Here is an 18,775-nt window from a genome sequence, read left to right as displayed (position 1 = left end):
GAGCCTGTGCGTGCATTGAAAAGACTGTGGATTAGCTAAACAACACTGCCACTTGCTGTTCACGTTTAGGTACTAAACAAAAATATAAAGCGATATGCAGTTTGAATGAACTTGCGAGTGCTGAAAGGCCCCAAAACTTTCATATATATATATATTGTTTTGTGGACTTATCCCAGGAGTTTTATCTTTCTAGATAATGCTTGAAAACAAGATATAGACAAGCACATAAGTTTTAATACGGGCCTGGTTTTAACTCTACGACATATATTTTTCTTCTCTGCATGGTTTGCAAAATTTAAAAGCCTTTTTTTCAGATGTACAGTGTATTTCCTCCCACGCGCTAAATGCATCAAAACAGGAACCTCTTGAATTATTTTGTTTCATATTAGCAGTTGTATGTGTCAGTTTTGTTTTCTTGTTTCTCTACCACATAGTTTTTTTCTACCTCCGAGAGAGTGTGTGAATGTGTATCATTGTGGCACTCTGACAGTCACGGCCGGGAGGAGGAACAGTGGTGTGCTTGCTGCAGATGGCAGCACACATTTTTTCATTCCTTAAACAGACACAAAAAGCAGCTGAGGGACCAGGGCCTGTCTGTAGAATGTGCTTGGGAAGAGTAGGTACTTGGCACAAGTAGCAGAAACAATTAGCGTCACATAAGCAGAGGCCTGAAGCAGCTGGGGAGAGAGAGAGAGAGAGAGAGAGGGAGAGAGAGAGGGGTGGTGGGAAAACACGCATCTCATTTTCACCGCGAGGACCTTTGCAGAACTGTGTGCAGACTCTGAGAGATCCCCTTCCTTTTCCTCCTCACAACTTAAACATTTTCTTTTAAAGACAGTTCATGTCACGGCTCATTAAGTTGACACGTTCTTGTTGGCGGCATGTTTTTGTTTGTATCCGTGCATTCTTAATTAGGGAAAAGACAGAGGAAGCTCTTTGTCCTTGGAGAGACCTCGCATCCCACTCACATCCCCAAAATCCCCTTTTGAACATTCCTGGCTACCGTCTTTCCCTGTTCCCGTTTTGAAGTTGCAAGACAACGTGATCTGAAGTGTGGCTCATGAAAACACTCCACCAGTATTGCTCTGCAAAACATTATGCTCATTAATCTTTGCCTACTTTACAGAGAAGCTCAAAGAAAATGTTTTTTTAAAGAGAATATCACTTTTGAAAGAAGAAAGTGGATACATATTTCTGTAAATCACCTAAACACATGATTCAATTCTTAAAGAATAGTTTTTTAAAGTCTGCAACACTCATATTTGAGTCACTCAACTCTGCTTTTTGTCAGTATGGCCCCTCCACTCACTTCTCTGGCTCTTCATTGTCACTGCTGTTGGCAATTTGACAGGATAAAGTGTCCATGTTGACCTCTCCCTCTGCAGCTGTGTGTCCAGTTTCTATATCAAACATAAGCAGTGTCTATGGAAGCATAGCTGGCACCATAAATGGTACCATACATTTGTCAAACAGTTATCACAAGCAAAGTATACTTATCAAGTCAGCTAATTCATGGATGTCAGTTACCAAGTAACAGTCATCTAAAGTCTGTACACCGTAGCTAACATTAGCCACGTCATGCTACCAGTCATAGTATCTCTTTAAGGCTTCTTTTTTGCATTTGCATACTAAAATTTATTTTTACAATTAACACTTGAAATGATGAAAGCACTTGCAAATGAAAAGGTAGTACAAAATAATAATTATTATTTTTTAACTTTTTTCTTTTTACAAAATGAACCAAAATATAATAGCAATGAGGAAGGTCTTGGTTAAATAATAAACAGTATATATTTATTAAATTGAAATCATACCCAATAAACTAAAATAAATCAGGTTTGAATTGAAATCATACACTATTACAAGGCTTGTTTAGAAATAACAAGTTTCTCTTTGCTTATTGATATCTCACAAACAATAACTGTTATGTCTGGGAGCACAGGGATCAGATGAGCTCCTAAACTGATTGCGTTTTTCTTTATTGCTCGCTATGCTTTGCTGTGGAACGCCACAACCTTTTAGAATTCAGAAAAATGCTGGAAAAAACAGCTGTAAATGAATTCCAATCATTGAACATCCTAGAGGACTGGACCAGAAAATAAAGGACTAAATCCTTCCACCACTAAGAGGCAGTATTGTAAGTCGGCAATAAAAATGTTAAGTGACATAACCTCAGCAATAGACTGTAAAGTGTTGAATATTAATTCGGCATGGTTCTTTCTGGACCCTAAATTTGTGTACTCAACAGCCCACCAGGATGAAGGAAGCCGTAAGAACTACGGGACTCTTTTTGAATACTCTAAAGCTTTTATGAACACAAAAAGAGAGTAGTGATTCCTTCAGCTGATAACAATTTAAAACTACTCACACACAAACTTATACAGTGATGATGTTATCTTGTGAAATACACAAAAAGTCTCATCTTACCAAATTAATTGCAGTGGTATACAGGGCTGAGCAATAGTGTATTTTCAGGAAGATGGTGAGAAAAACAAACACAGATAAACAGTCCAAAGTTTGCTTGTTTGATTGCAAAATAACTGACTGAGTTTCACAGCTTCAACAAATAAAAAGAACAAACTTGACTAAATACTATAGGGTCAGTGTTGGTCCCTTTTTATAAAAGGAGTCTCGGGACTCTGCTGTAATTTGTAGTGATTTATTATCGTCTTTTTTTTTGAGCAATACATAAGACAACATTTTTGATAAAACACATTGTTGCCTAGCTTACAGAAACTTTCCTACTTTTGCAATATACCTGAAAAATCAATAAGTTGAGCCTCCCTCTCAAAGGTTAACCAAAACAAAAAGACTGTACTGTATGAATAGGACTGACACTGAGAGATTCAGTGGACTTACACTAAAGCTGTTCAACCTTTGTTTAACAAAGCCCAGAGCTCCAAACATAATGGCTACAGGTATCAACGTGATCTGTTGCATTGGACTTGCTGTTGTTCTAACAGGTATGATATGATGGTTGAGTGTTTATCTGGCAGGTGACGTAGATTTCTTGGATTGGTAGTAAAGTGGTAGTTGTTGTTCTGTTTCTTGTGGGTCAGGTGTTGGAAAGTCTGCCTTTATAGGGAAGAGCCACAGCGGAGGGAAGGACGATCCAGTGCTGCAGTATGTTGTTAACAACTCACTGAGGGAGCACCCGGTTCTCACCAAACTCAGACTGGTAAGAGAACGGTGTCTGGGTCAAGCCCCCATGTTTCATCCAAGTTGATATCTTTAAATTTATTCCCTATGATATTCAGTTCAGGATTCTTTTGATCACCTTTAGCTTAGCATGGGAAGGCGCATGCCAACATTTATCAACATGCTGAAGAGCCACAAGCAGGTTATTTAGGTCAGACGAAGGCCGGATGGTCGGTTGGAGCTCCAGGCTAAAAACTAAAGATGATTGTGGCTTTGAAGTTGTTGCTTCTGAACTTTGGATCAAACTTTGGATACTTTTTAAAAGTAGCTGAAGACTACTTGCTTAGAATTGCATATTTTCAGTTATATGTTGGGTTCAATTCAAATTCTTTTATTTTTACTTTCTATAAAACAATAAATGTATAAAGAAGACATAATCACAACTGTAAATAATTCCAGGATCTTAGCAGTGCAATTTGTAACCACTAGAGGGAAGCATAGTGTCAGAAGAACACTGCAGCTAATAGGGAGTGCCAAGGCATGCTGTTTATTCATTAAATCAGACAATATAATGATGTGTGAATTTTTTTTTATATTGTCATTTCAGAGAACTCTTGAGGACCCATGGAATATCATGATGGTTGCCAGTGAACAAGCCCAGTTTATGGCAAATCTCATTAGACTGATAAATGCAACTAATGCTATTGAAATTGGTGAGATTATGTGAGATCAAATAGAAGACTAAGCAAAAAAGTGCCATGATACTGTGAATTTAAACCACTGCAAAATGCATATTGTTGAAATTAAAATAGTGCTAACTTCATAGCACTAAAATATTTTCCTCTGAAAGCCATCAATCTGATTAGAAATGACAAACATAACCTGACAGGACAGAGATGTCGTCGATTCCATTCAGGCTTAATTGATTAAGTTTGAATTTTTAATCTTGAATTTGGGAATTTTAACCAATCCAATTCAAGCAGATTCATTTGTTTTACTTTAATTAAATTTTAAGGTCTGAAAATGAAAAGTTGAATTTGTGCAACTTAATTATAGAGTTTCAAGTGTTTCAACCAGAAAATAAAAATGTAATCAAAAGCTTTTTAAATAAAACAACCTAATATTGCCTGCAGGACATGTTAAAGAGGGGAATTCAAACAGCATATGTTTTGATAGATGGTGTCTGACTGCTTTGAATTTAGTGGTATTCATATTTCAGCAGTAAAGTAGATTACATTTTAGAAATAGGCATTGTATGGCTTTTCTTTGCATGCATAGAAGACTTTTATCTTTTACATATCTTTAAAGGACTAAAAATATCTAATAATATATTTTTTTTCTGCAGGGATGTACACAGGGTACAATGCACTGAGCATGGCTTTGGCCATGTCAGAGAATGGAAGAGTGGTAGCTTGTGAAATAGAAGACACCTATGTGGACATTGCCAAACCGTTTTTCAAAGAGGTGAGATAATGTCTTGAACAGCATGACTCTAATTGTCTACAAGATACAAGAAGATACTGAAAAAAAAAGGAGGATTTGTTCATGAAACCTTTAATCTTAACTCAGTGCATTGCCTTTACACAACCTGGCACTTGTGTAACATTTTAATTTGGCATTTTGTGAGTTTAGTAAGATTGATTGTTGCTTCTGTCAGAGACAAATTGTGCAGCAGACAGCACACTGTTCGTCCTGCACATCTACCCTCTGTCAGTAAGACTTCACAAAATGCTGCTGGCTGGAGAGTAAAAAAAAGTGTCTGCTCAGGGACCTGTGTCAAATTGAGATGCAAAATCAATTCCCGTTTTAGTCTTCCCTAACAGTCTCTCTCAAAGACAAATGAAGATCCCTGCACACCTCTCATACAGTCAAACCTTTTTCTCTAGGCTGGAGTTGAAAATAAGATAGATGTACGCCATCAAATAGCCATGAAGACACTGAGTAAGTGATTTTATTAATCTCATGAGTCATGAGTTGTGATAAAATGGTGAGTCATTTTTTCATTTTTTGGCATTTTCAGATGAACTGATAGCAGCCGGTGGAGCTGGAGCGTATGACTTTGTGTTCATCGATGCTGATAAGTTCAACTATGACAGATACTACGAGAAGTCCCTTGAGCTCATACGACCAGGGGGCATCATTGCGATTGACAATGTAAGAACACTTCACACAAGCAGGATGTGTCATGTTGTGGTTTTGAGAGGTGAACAGCATGATTGGACTGTGAACAGAATACAAACAGCACTGTTGTTGCTCTATTTCAAGGTGCTGTGGAGCGGAAACGTTGTGAATCCTGCTCCCAATGACCTCACCTCCCAGGCTCTGGATGCTCTCAATAAGAAGCTACACAAGGACCAGAGGATTGAGCTGAGCATGCTCACTGTGGGCGACGGGTTGTCCATTGTCATTAAGCGCTAACATCACAAAAAGTTAAACGTTTGTCTTATCTATGCTTTGGTTTTGATATTAAATATGAATAAGCAGTGCATTTCCTTCTGTATTATTTTGCCAGCTACAGCAATCATCTAATAAATGTCTTTTCTACAGCAAAACAACATTACAACCGAATCTCTGTGTTTGATGTCTTTACCAGGACAGCAATCATAAAAGAGCTATAAATAAAGCAAATACACGGTTTCATCAATATCACATAATTCCAAAATCTATATATGCCAGAGTGCTGCACCTCAGGATCAGATCAACATTTTTAAAGTGGATTTCTTTGTGACAGAACATGAAACATCACATTCTTTTCAGGCTGATTTAAACGGCTATATTTGTTCCTACATTACACTGTGACCACAACAGCTCACTCTTCAAAATAAATCAAAATCTTCTATAGATGCTACAGTTAAGCTATTTATAGAGAGATGAACATAGCAACCTTTATTTGTGTATGTTCTTTTACTACTAATGTGTTAAATTGTTCTTTTTATTTACATGACACTTTTTTTTCTAATACTGTGTTTGAAATGGTAAAACTTAAACTACACTCAATTGTTAAACATTGTTGTTCTAGTGCTAGCTGAAGGCAGGCCGGACTCTTTTTCTTTAAAAACAAGTAAAGATGGCTGCAGAGCACAGACAAGGAGGGCTGAACTGTTATTAATAAAATTGGGTGTTTTTATATGATTTACAAGCAAAATAGCAACAGGGAGAAAATTAAAACACAATTGTATACTTTCAAAGAACATGCAACAAGATTAACATAACACAGAACAGTTAGACTGTAAAATAACTAAAATAACAATTGTATTTCACGTTTTACAACTAATAGCAGTTTAAGTTGATGGATACTTTTATGGGTCTAATATAATTATTTTATGAGTTTGAGAGGGACGTTACAGATTCTATGTAGAAAGTAAATTAGAACACAAAACATTGATTGAAAAAGTACTCAGGTCATTTAATTAAGAATAAATATGAATATTATAGTGTAGAAACACTTTGTTTTAAGTAAAAAATAATGAGAAGGTTGAACATGTAAGAATATATTACTTAGGTATATAGCCAACTGTATATCACTTCATATTTATGTATAAACAGTGGAAATGCTACTGTCTAAGTATAATCACTTACAAGTAAGAGTCCTGCATTCTTAATGATACCTAAGTAAAAGTTAAAAAGTAGTGTAAGCAAAATGTTATCGTGATTAGATGCAATGTAATAAAATATATGTTGATATTGAATATTTCCCTTCAAAATATAGTGAAGTAGAAGTTTTAAGTAGCATCAAATGTACTTATTATTATATTCCTTTATTGATCCCCATGGGGGAAATTCAATAATAAATACACATACTATACTATACAACTACACAGACAATAAATACACATACTATACAACTACACAGACAATAAATACACATACTATACAACTACACAGACAATAAATACACATACTATACAACTACACAGACAATAAATACACATACTATACAACTAAAGACACAGACAATAAATACACATACTATACAGCTACAGACAGACAATAAATACACATACTATACAACTACACAGACACAGACAATACATACACATACTATACAGCTACACAGACACACACACTACAGAACAAGTACATTAACAATGTTTCTATATATACTTGAGTGAGCCATATGTGAATAACTTTCCATCACTGAAAACAAATAATCTGAACAACATATGCAACCCAATTACTTGATTTCAGGCTTTTCCTCTGGATCTAGAGGCAATTTCAACACCACACTATAAATAGTGTGGGTTTAAATCTGCTATAAACTAACTATAAAAAGTTCTTGTAAAAGGACGAGGCATGTGGTGTTCAAAGGACGTCCTCTTCTAGTGAAGCAGTCTGGTCTGGAAAAAAACGTGTATTACTAATAATGAAGAAGTGTAATAACAACTTTAATGCTCTGATACACATAATAATAGCATGAATAATAATAATAATAACAATAATAATTAGTACTGTTAGTACTGTTAGTAGGAGTAGTAGTAGTAGTAGTAGTAGTAGTAGTAGTAGTAGTAGTAGTAGTAGTAGTACTGTTAGTACTAGTAGTAGTAGGAGTAGTAGTAGTAGTACTGTTAGTACTAGTAGTAGTAGTAGTAGTAGTAGTAGTACTGTTAGTACTAGTAGTAGTAGTAGTAGTACTGTTAGTACTAGTAGTAGTAGGAGTAGTAGTACTGTTAGTACTAGTAGTAGTAGGAGTAGTAGTACTGTTAGTACTAGTAGTAGTAGTAGTAGTACTGTTAGTACTAGTAGTAGTAGTAGTAGTAGTAGTAGTAGTAGTAGTACTGTTAGTACTAGTAGTAGTAGGAGTAGTAGTACTGTTAGTACTAGTAGTAGTAGTAGTAGTAGTAGTAGTAGTACTGTTAGTACTAGTAGTAGTAGTAGTAGTAGTAGTAGTAGTAGTAGTAGTAGTAGTACTGTTAGTACTAGTAGTAGTAGTATGCCAGTAATATTAGTAATGTATAGAAAGGTAAAACATAAGGTTTACAATAATAGTGATAATGCACAGAGGGTTCTCTGTTTTGGGATTGACAGTCCACGTCACTGCTTTCTGCGACAAAACGTAGTGTAAGCTCTCATTAAAGCGTCAGCTGATGCTACACCTTTTCAGCACCGCGGACAGCTCCGTTCTGCATACCGAGCAGATGGCCAAGGGTATAAAAAGCCCGCATCTCTGCACAGTGGATTCACCGAGACGGTCTGAGTCACAGCATGGCTAACAGATCCCTCTCACCGCGGAGGACCCCTCGAGATGACCGGCTGCATACCAGGTCAAAACGTCCGGGATCGGATACCAGTTTCGTGTCCCCGGGCATGCCTTCTATCAACCCGCTATCTGGGAAGCGTAACGAGAAAGAATCGATGCACGGCTTGAATGACCGTCTTGCGGGATTCATAGAGAAGGTGCACCATCTAGAGTACCAGAATAATCAGCTGGAGAGAGAGATCGGGGAGATCAGAGGGAAAGCCAAACCGGCATCTGGGTTTGAAGATGAGTACGGACCAGAGCTCAGGAAACTGAGACAGCTGGTTCAGGACATCACTCATCAGAAGAATCAGATTGAAATCGAGCATCAGAATTTGGAGGAAGAAGTGTCCAACTTGAGAGGACAACATGAAGAAGAAGCGCGTGGAAGATCGGACGCAGAGAGCAACATTATTGTCCTCAAGAGGGACATCAACGACGCGTATCAGGCTAAACTCCAGATGGACAAGAAAGCACAGAATCTGGTGGATGAGATCAACTTCCTGAAGAGTAACCACGAGGCCGAGGTGTCCGAGATGATTGACCAAATCCAGAATGCGCAAGTGGCCGTCAGGGAGCATGAATTTGGCAACCCCGGCGTCACTGCGGCACTCCGTGACATCAGGGCACAACTGGAAGGTCAGACCGTGTCCGACGTCCAGCAGATGGGAGAAACTTTCCAATCTCAGTTTGCAAAATTAACGGAGGCAGCCGAGAGCAAGAGAGAGGCGTTAAAAGCGACCCAGCAAGAGATCCAGGAGTACCGGAGGCGACTGCAGGCCAAGAACGTCGAACTGGACTGCGCTCAAGGCACCAGGGAAGCGCTGGAGAAGCAACTCCATGACGTCGAGGATCGCCACAAGGAGGAAATGATTCATTATCAGGTGAGACTGTTTTTGTAAGAAGAAGATTTAATAAAGTTGTTTTTTTTCCCATGTTCTCCAGTAACACATGTTCTCTCCTCTCTCGGTGCAGAACACAATCAAAGAACTTGAAAATGAGCTCATCAATTGCAAGTTTGACATGTCTGGTTACCTGCGGGAATATCATGACCTGTTCAATGTGAAGATGGCTTTGGATGTGGAGATACTGTCTTACAGGTAAGGTGTACTGACTCCGCACCTGAAGAGTGACTCATTGTTATTACCAGAGGGAGTGTTTTTGGGAACGAGGAGGATACAATGTCTCAGTTTTTCATAATTTCCCTTATTAATCTTTATCCTCATCTTCCATTAAAAATGTGGCATTGAAGTAAAATACAACTAAACAAAGTTCAGTGTCTGATGCAAACAATTACAATGGGTATGACAGAGGTGATCAATAATATATAATTGCTTGCATTTCCTATTTGATTTTATTTGAAAACAAAATCTAATGTGACAGAAAGGCAAATAACTAATGTACAACACTGTATTTGAAGACACATTTATATAAAAAGGCCACACTATTTAGTAGAAGGCTTTCACACCTGTCACAAGTTTTTCTCATTCATGAAGATATCAAAAAAATTCTAGAATTAACACTGCATGTGCACATTGTTCATTGCAGATTCAAATCTGTGTCTCTTATCTTGCAGGAAACTTCTCTGTGGCGAGGAGGCTCGGCTGTCCGCCATGTCAGACACCCACATGTCCCTCCCCTACATCTACCACCAGTCCCCCGTTTACACCCTGCCATGCCTCAGCCGACCGGGAGGCCCGCACAGACGAGCTGAGCCCCAGTACAAGTTCGTGGAGGAGATCATAACGGAGACCACCAGGGAAATTGAGATGTCCGAATTTGAGGAGACAGGTTCGGAGGAGACGGAGGCGGACAAAGATGAGCAGGGGTGTACCAAAAGAGACAGAGCGGAGAGTGAGGAAGAGAAGGATAATAAAGACAGTCGAGAGGGAGATGGTGAGCAGATGCCTGATAGTGAGCAGAATCAAGTAGAATCAGTAGTGAATTTAGTGAACGGAGAGGATGATGACGGGACTCCTGTTCAGGTGGATGATGGTGAAAAAGGTCAAACAAGTAAAAAAGAGTCAGACGAGACTGAGGCAGTTGACATAGATATAAATACTCAAAATGAAGTTTTATTTAGTGCGAGCCTTGATGAGGAAGAAAATGAGCAACATCAAAAAGTAGCTGAAAACACAAAAGGAGAGAGAGAAGCTGCAGTGACTATGGTAAAAGCTGAGAAAGATCTCACTTCCAGCCCAGATGATTTAAAGCCAGAGGTCTCTGGGGAGGAGGAACTTCTGAGAAAAACTGATGATGGTGAAAAAGGAGATGCTGAGGAAGAGAGTTTTATCTCAGCTCAAGTACAAATGCCTGTTGACAAGACCCCGGCCCTAGTGTTTAAAGAATCAGACACAACTCGAGAGCAAGGAAGTATTCAAGTGCAAGAGAAGGTTCCTACTTCAGAAACAGCTGAGAAATTGGCAGATTTTACAGCAGAGCCAAAGAGCACTCCCCCTGTGAAGACAGAGCAGCTTTCAGAAAACGAGAAAACAACTCCTGAGCAAGGCAGTATTCAGGTCCAAGAGAAGGTTCCTGCTTCAGAAACATCTGAGAAAACAGCAGATTTTACAGCAGAGACAAAGATCACTGTGTCTGTGAAGACAGAGCAGCTTTCAGAAGACGAGAAAACAACTCCTGAGCAAGGCAGTATTCAGGTGCCAGAGAAGGTTCCTGCTTCAGAAACATCTGAGAAAAAGGCAGATTTTACAGCAGAGACAAAGAGCACTCCCTCTGTGAAGACAGAGCAGCTTTCAGAAGACGAGAAAACAACTCCTGAGCAAGGCAGTATTCAGGTCCAAGAGAAGGTTCCTGCTTCAGAAACATCTGAGATAAAGGCAGATTTTACAGCAGAGACAAAGATCACTGTGTCTGTGAAGACAGAGCAGCTTTCAGAAAACGAGAACATTACTCCAGAGCAAGGCAGTATTCAGGTCCAAGAGAAGGTTCCTACTTCAGAAACATCTGAGAAAACAGCAGATTCTACAACAGAAACAAAGAGCACACGCTCTGTGAAGACAGAGCAGCTTTCAGAAAAGGAGAAAACAACTCATGAGCAAGGCAGTATTCAGGTGCCAGAGAAGGTTCCTACTTCAGAAACATCTGAGAAAACAGAAGATTTGACAGCAGAGACAAAGAGCACTCCCTCTGTGAAGACAGAGCAGCTTTCAGAAGACGAGAAAACAACTCCTGAGCAAGGCAGTATTCAGGTGCAAGAGAAGGTTCCTGCTTCAGAAACATCTGAGAAAACAGAAGATTTTACAGCAGAGACAAAGATCACTCCCTCTGTGAAGACAGAGCAGCTTTCAGAAAACGAGAAAACATTACTCCAGAGCAAGGCAGTATTCAGGTCCAAGAGAAGGTTCCTGCTTCAGAAACATCTGAGAAAAAGGCAGATTTTACAGCAGAGACAAAGAGCACTCCCTCTGTGAAGACAGAGCAGCTTTCAGAAGACGAGAAAACAACTCCTGAGCAAGGCAGTATTCAGGTGCCAGAGAAGGTTCCTACTTCAGAAACATCTGAGATAAAGGCAGATTTTACAGCAGAGACAAAGAGCACTCCCTCTGTGAAGACAGAGCAGCTTTCAGAAGACGAGAAAACAACTCCTGAGCAAGGCAGTATTCAGGTGCCAGAGAAGGTTCCTGCTTCAGAAACATCTGAGAAAACAGAAGATTTTACAGCAGAGACAAAGATCACTGTGTCTGTGAAGACAGAGCAGCTTTCAGAAGACGAGAACATTACTCCAGAGCAAGGCAGTATTCAGGTGCCAGAGAAGGTTCCTACTACAGAAACATCTGAGAAAACAGAAGATTTTACAGCAGAGACAAAGAGCACTCCCTCTGTGAAGACAGAGCAGCTTTCAGAAAAGGAGAAAACAACTCCTGAGCAAGGCAGTATTCAGGTCCAAGAGAAGGTTCCTGCTTCAGAAACATCTGAGAAAAAGGCAGATTTTACAGCAGAGACAAAGATCACTGTGTCTGTGAAGACAGAGCAGCTTTCAGAAAAGGAGAAAACAACTCATGAGCAAGGCAGTATTCAGGTGCCAGAGACGGTTCCTACTTCAGAAACATCTGAGAAAACAGAAGATTTGACAGCAGAGACAAAGAGCACTCCCTCTGTGAAGACAGAGCAGCTTTCAGAAAAGGAGAAAACAACTCCTGAGCAAGGCAGTATTCAGGTGACAGAGAAGGTTCCTGCTTCAGAAACATCTGAGATAAAGGCAGATTTTACAGCAGAGACAAAGATCACTGTGTCTGTGAAGACAGAGCAGCTTTCAGAAAACGAGAACATTACTCCAGAGCAAGGCAGTATTCAGGTGCCAGAGAAGGTTCCTACTTCAGAAACATCTGAGAAAACAGAAGATTTTACAGCAGAGACAAAGAGCACTCCCTCTGTGAAGACAGAGCAGCTTTCAGAAGACGAGAAAACAACTCCTGAGCAAGGCAGTATTCAGGTGCCAGAGAAGGTTCCTACTTCAGAAACATCTGAGAAAACAGAAGATTTGACAGCAGAGACAAAGAGCACTCCCTCTGTGAAGACAGAGCAGCTTTCAGAAAAGGAGAAAACAACTCCTGAGCAAGGCAGTATTCAGGTCCAAGAGAAGGTTCCTGCTTCAGAAACATCTGAGAAAAAGGCAGATTTTACAGCAGAGACAAAGATCACTGTGTCTGTGAAGACAGAGCAGCTTTCAGAAGACGAGAACATTACTCCAGAGCAAGGCAGTATTCAGGTGCCAGAGAAGGTTCCTACTTCAGAAACATCTGAGAAAACAGAAGATTTTACAGCAGAGACAAAGAGCACTCCCTCTGTGAAGACAGAGCAGCTTTCAGAAGACGAGAAAACAACTCCTGAGCAAGGCAGTATTCAGGTGCCAGAGAAGGTTCCTACTTCAGAAACATCTGAGAAAACAGAAGATTTGACAGCAGAGACAAAGAGCACTCCCTCTGTGAAGACAGAGCAGCTTTCAGAAAACGAGAAAACAACTCCTGAGCAAGGCAGTATTCAGGTGCCAGAGAAGGTTCCTGCTTCAGAAACATCTGAGAAAAAGGCAGATTTTACAGCAGAGACAAAGATCACTGTGTCTGTGAAGACAGAGCAGCTTTCAGAAGACGAGAACATTACTCCAGAGCAAGGCAGTATTCAGGTGCCAGAGAAGGTTCCTACTACAGAAACATCTGAGAAAACAGAAGATTTTACAGCAGAGACAAAGAGCACTCCCTCTGTGAAGACAGAGCAGCTTTCAGAAAAGGAGAAAACAACTCCTGAGCAAGGCAGTATTCAGGTGCCAGAGAAGGTTCCTGCTTCAGAAACATCTGAGAAAATGACAGATTTTAAGGCAGAGACGAAGAGCACTCCCTCTGTGAAGACAGAGCAGCTTTCAGAAAACGAGAACATTACTCCAGAGCAAGGCAGTATTCAGGTGCCAGAGAAGGTTCCTACTTCAGAAACATCTGAGAAAACAGAAGATTTTACAGCAGAGACAAAGAGCACTCCCTCTGTGAAGACAGAGCAGCTTTCAGAAGACGAGAAAACAACTCCTGAGCAAGGCAGTATTCAGGTCCAAGAGAAGGTTCCTGCTTCAGAAACATCTGAGAAAAAGGCAGATTTTACAGCAGAGACAAAGATCACTGTGTCTGTGAAGACAGAGCAGCTTTCAGAAGACGAGAACATTACTCCAGAGCAAGGCAGTATTCAGGTGCCAGAGAAGGTTCCTACTACAGAAACATCTGAGAAAACAGAAGATTTTACAGCAGAGACAAAGAGCACTCCCTCTGTGAAGACAGAGCAGCTTTCAGAAGACGAGAAAACAACTCCTGAGCAAGGCAGTATTCAGGTGCCAGAGAAGGTTCCTACTTCAGAAACATCTGAGAAAACAGAAGATTTGACAGCAGACACAAGAGCACTCCCTCTGTGAAGACAGAGCAGCTGTCAGAAAACGAGAAAACAACTCCTGAGCAAGGCAGTATTCAGGTGCCAGAGAAGGTTCCTGCTTCAGAAACATCTGAGATAAAGGCAGATTTTACAGCAGAGACAAAGAGCACTCCCTCTGTGAAGACAGAGCAGCTTTCAGAAGACGAGAACATTACTCCAGAGCAAGGCAGTATTCAGGTGCCAGAGACGGTTCCTACTTCAGAAACATCTGAGAAAACAGAAGATTTTACAGCAGAGACAAAGAGCACTCCCTCTGTGAAGACAGAGCAGCTTTCAGAAAAGGAGAAAACAACTCCTGAGCAAGGCAGTATTCAGGTGCCAGAGAAGGTTCCTGCTTCAGAAACATCTGAGAAAAAGGCAGATTTTACAGCAGAGACAAAGATCACTGTGTCTGTGAAGACAGAGCAGCTTTCAGAAAACGAGAACATTACTCCAGAGCAAGGCAGTATTCAGGTGCCAGAGAAGGTTCCTACTTCAGAAACATCTGAGAAAACAGAAGATTTGACAGCAGAGACAAAGAGCACTCCCTCTGTGAAGACAGAGCAGCTTTCAGAAGACGAGAAAACAACTCCTGAGCAAGGCAGTATTCAGGTCCAAGAGAAGGTTCCTGCTTCAGAAACATCTGAGAAAAAGGCAGATTTTACAGCAGAGACAAAGATCACTGTGTCTGTGAAGACAGAGCAGCTTTCAGAAGACGAGAACATTACTCCAGAGCAAGGCAGTATTCAGGTGCCAGAGAAGGTTCCTACTTCAGAAACATCTGAGAAAACAGAAGATTTTACAGCAGAGACAAAGAGCACTCCCTCTGTGAAGACAGAGCAGCTTTCAGAAGACGAGAAAACAACTCCTGAGCAAGGCAGTATTCAGGTGCCAGAGAAGGTTCCTACTTCAGAAACATCTGAGAAAACAGAAGATTTGAAAGCAGAGACAAAGAGCACTCCCTCTGTGAAGACAGAGCAGCTTTCAGAAAACGAGAAAACAACTCCTGAGCAAGGCAGTATTCAGGTGCCAGAGAAGGTTCCTGCTTCAGAAACATCTGAGATAAAGGCAGATTTTACAGCAGAGACAAAGAGCACTCCCTCTGTGAAGACAGAGCAGCTTTCAGAAAAGGAGAAAACAACTCCTGAGCAAGGCAGTATTCAGGTGCCAGAGAAGGTTCCTGCTTCAGAAACATCTGAGATAAAGGCAGATTTTACAGCAGAGACAAAGATCACTGTGTCTGTGAAGACAGAGCAGCTTTCAGAAAACGAGAACATTACTCCAGAGCAAGGCAGTATTCAGGTGCCAGAGAAGGTTCCTACTTCAGAAACATCTGAGAAAACAGAAGATTTGACAGCAGAGACAAAGAGCACTCCCTCTGTGAAGACAGAGCAGCTTTCAGAAGACGAGAAAACAACTCCTGAGCAAGGCAGTATTCAGGTCCAAGAGAAGGTTCCTGCTTCAGAAACATCTGAGAAAAAGGCAGATTTTACAGCAGAGACAAAGATCACTGTGTCTGTGAAGACAGAGCAGCTTTCAGAAAACGAGAACATTACTCCAGAGCAAGGCAGTATTCAGGTGCCAGAGAAGGTTCCTACTTCAGAAACATCTGAGAAAACAGAAGATTTGACAGCAGAGACAAAGAGCACTCCCTCTGTGAAGACAGAGCAGCTTTCAGAAGACGAGAAAACAACTCCTGAGCAAGGCAGTATTCAGGTCCAAGAGAAGGTTCCTGCTTCAGAAACATCTGAGAAAAAGGCAGATTTTACAGCAGAGACAAAGATCACTGTGTCTGTGAAGACAGAGCAGCTTTCAGAAGACGAGAACATTACTCCAGAGCAAGGCAGTATTCAGGTGCCAGAGAAGGTTCCTACTTCAGAAACATCTGAGAAAACAGAAGATTTTACAGCAGAGACAAAGAGCACTCCCTCTGTGAAGACAGAGCAGCTTTCAGAAGACGAGAAAACAACTCCAGAGCAAGGCAGTATTCAGGTGCCAGAGAAGGTTCCTACTTCAGAAACATCTGAGAAAAAGAAGATTTTACAGCAGAGACAAAGATCACTGTGTCTGTGAAGACAGAGCAGCTGTCAGAAGACGAGAACATTACTCCAGAGCAAGGCAGTATTCAGGTGCCAGAGAAGGTTCCTGCTTCAGAAACATCTGAGATAAAGGCAGATTTTACAGCAGAGACAAAGAGCACTCCCTCTGTGAAGACAGAGCAGCTTTCAGAAAAGGAGAAAACAACTCCTGAGCAAGGCAGTATTCAGGTGCCAGAGAAGGTTCCTGCTTCAGAAACATCTGAGAAAACAGAAGATTTGACAGCAGAGACAAAGAGCACTCCCTCTGTGAAGACAGGGCAGCTTTCAGAAAACGAGAACATTACTCATGAGCAAGGCAGTATTCAGGTCCAAGAGAAGGTTCCTGCTTCAGAAACATCTGAGAAAAAGGCAGATTTTACAGCAGAGACAAAGATCACTGTGTCTGTGAAGACAGAGCAGCTTTCAGAAGACGAGAACATTACTCCAGAGCAAGGCAGTATTCAGGTGCAAGAGAAGGTTCCTGCTACAGAAACATCTGAGAAAATGACAGATTTTAAAGCAGAGACGAAGAGCACTCCCTCTGTGAAGACAGAGCAGCTTTCAGAAAAGGAGAAAACAACTCCTGAGCAAGGCAGTATTCAGGTGCCAGAGAAGGTTCCTGCTTCAGAAACATCTGAGATAAAGGCAGATTTTACAGCAGAGACAAAGATCACTGTGTCTGTGAAGACAGAGCAGCTTTCAGAAAACGAGAACATTACTCATGAGCAAGGCAGTATTCAGGTCCAAGAGAAGGTTCCTGCTTCAGAAAGAGCTGAGAAAATGACAGATTTTAAGGCAGAGTCAAAGAGCACTGTGTCTGTGAAGACAGAGCAGCTTTCAGAAAACGGTCAAGTTTCTTCAAGTACAACATCCAAGAGTGAGGAAAAGGAAAACAGTCATGCAGATCCAAAAGAAATCGGTAAATCTGTAGCAGCAAAAAGTGAGGATAAAGTAGCAAAAGACATTCAAGATGCTAGAAATGGTAGCAATACAAATCAAGACAAAGAGTCTTCTCTGAAATCTGATGTGAAAAGTCTTCCTGAAGTAGAGGATCAGAAGCCAAACAGTGGGCATGAAACCCAAATGGTCCAAACTGCGTTGCCAAGGGAAAAGACAACTGTCAGTTCAGAAATCAAAGAGTTGCATCAGGGGGCTCAGATAGGAAGCCAGGCTCAGAAATCAAAGCAGTCTGAAGGTTCAGAGAAAATAAAGGATGATCAAGGTACCACTGAGAAGGTGGAGAGTAATAAGTCAGAGAAATAAGTGCACTAAAAGCCAAACATCTGCTGAGGTAAGGGAAGTGAGGATAGACACTATTTCCACCTTAAATTTAATGGGACAGCAGTTGACAGGCAAATATCAGGGAGAGCGAAGCTAAAAATAGAGAATGGCTTCAATACTGCAGATGAAAATTATAGGTATAAGCTGAGACAAGCAAAGAGAAGGAGGCTGTATTTTATCTTCTGAATGACTATTTATAAAAAAAAAGGAGTGAGCATGATTCTTCTGTTTTCAAGTGACTTTGCCTTTGGACTTGAAATGTGATACAAATATTTTGACTTACCAGTTCAAGAATTTTATCATGAATGTAAAAGATACAAAGTTACTTTTTATTTGCTTTGGTATGTGCTGAAAAATAAATGCAATGTCAAAACCACTGAATATCGTTGCTGGTCTCCTTAACAAATTCTATTGTGGATAAACATCTTGTCTGTCTGCAGTTGGCAACACAATGTGTGTGCGTACACTGACATACTTTTTCTGATTGATCCACTGTATTCATCACCTACCGTTGGTTGATTTCCCCTCTCTGGCAATAAACCACTCCACTTACAGCAGTGTTATTGCTTTCCCATTAAAACCGCCATCCATCAGATGTTGAGACCAAGTGCTTACAGTTGCTGTAGATCAATAACAGACCATGGAGTTAATAGCAGCAATCACCATCTTACACAGGCAGTGCCAGTCCACACAAAAGATTGACAGTAAATCAAACTCCTTGCTTCATTGTAACACAATATCCAGGCAGAACTCTGGGCAGCTACGATGGACAACTGATTCCATATAACATATTTCCTGTAAACTTTAAATCAGTCCGATTACTGCACGTTTAACTTATTTTGCTGCTTTGTAGGGGAATGTCTCAGTTGGTGTCCAGTCTGCTTTGTAGCTTTCATTTCACTTTTAGTCGTTTTCTCTCGAAAGGTTTTACGCTTTCACGTGAGACGCAAAACTTTAGAGTGCAGGCACCTCCATCTAGCCATGTGAAGACAAATATTCTTAAAACACAAAAGTGGAGATTGCCGTGAAATGATGCATCTAAAATATCACTTTACACACTTCCCATCACTCAAAGCACACGTTCTTAGTTCTGAGGAAAGTTTCTGAACAGACTTGATTGATACAATACCCT

At 40.5% G+C, this 18,775-nt stretch overlaps 2 protein-coding genes across 3 annotated transcripts; both read left to right on the top strand.

The window, feature by feature from the left end:
• The first annotated feature begins 2,616 nt into the window (after positions 1 to 2,616).
• Positions 2,617 to 5,701, top strand: LOC129092451 (catechol O-methyltransferase domain-containing protein 1-like). 2 transcript variants are annotated; one of them, XM_054600410.1, is made up of 7 exons: positions 2,617 to 2,963; positions 3,060 to 3,178; positions 3,746 to 3,851; positions 4,484 to 4,602; positions 5,025 to 5,079; positions 5,159 to 5,292; positions 5,404 to 5,701. In XM_054600410.1, exons 1-7 carry the CDS (start codon positions 2,822 to 2,824, stop codon positions 5,554 to 5,556), a joined length of 828 nt encoding a protein of 275 aa, XP_054456385.1. In that variant the 5' UTR covers positions 2,617 to 2,821; the 3' UTR covers positions 5,557 to 5,701. The 2 variants fall into 2 exon arrangements, with proteins under 2 accessions (XP_054456385.1, XP_054456386.1); XM_054600411.1 differs by having other exon boundaries at positions 2,618 to 2,918.
• A 2,639-nt stretch (positions 5,702 to 8,340) lies between these two features.
• On the top strand, positions 8,341 to 17,625 carry LOC129092729 (alpha-internexin). Its single transcript, XM_054600747.1, has 4 exons — positions 8,341 to 9,258; positions 9,350 to 9,474; positions 9,951 to 10,755; positions 17,104 to 17,625. The coding sequence occupies exons 1-4, from the start codon at positions 8,341 to 8,343 to the stop codon at positions 17,623 to 17,625; spliced, it is 2,370 nt and encodes a 789-aa protein (XP_054456722.1).
• Positions 17,626 to 18,775: the final 1,150 nt, after the last annotated feature.

This window comes from Anoplopoma fimbria, chromosome 6, assembly GCF_027596085.1.
Source record: "Anoplopoma fimbria isolate UVic2021 breed Golden Eagle Sablefish chromosome 6, Afim_UVic_2022, whole genome shotgun sequence".
Taxonomy (NCBI): Eukaryota; Metazoa; Chordata; class Actinopteri; order Perciformes; family Anoplopomatidae; genus Anoplopoma; species Anoplopoma fimbria.
This window is presented reverse-complemented; position numbering and strand designations above follow the sequence as displayed.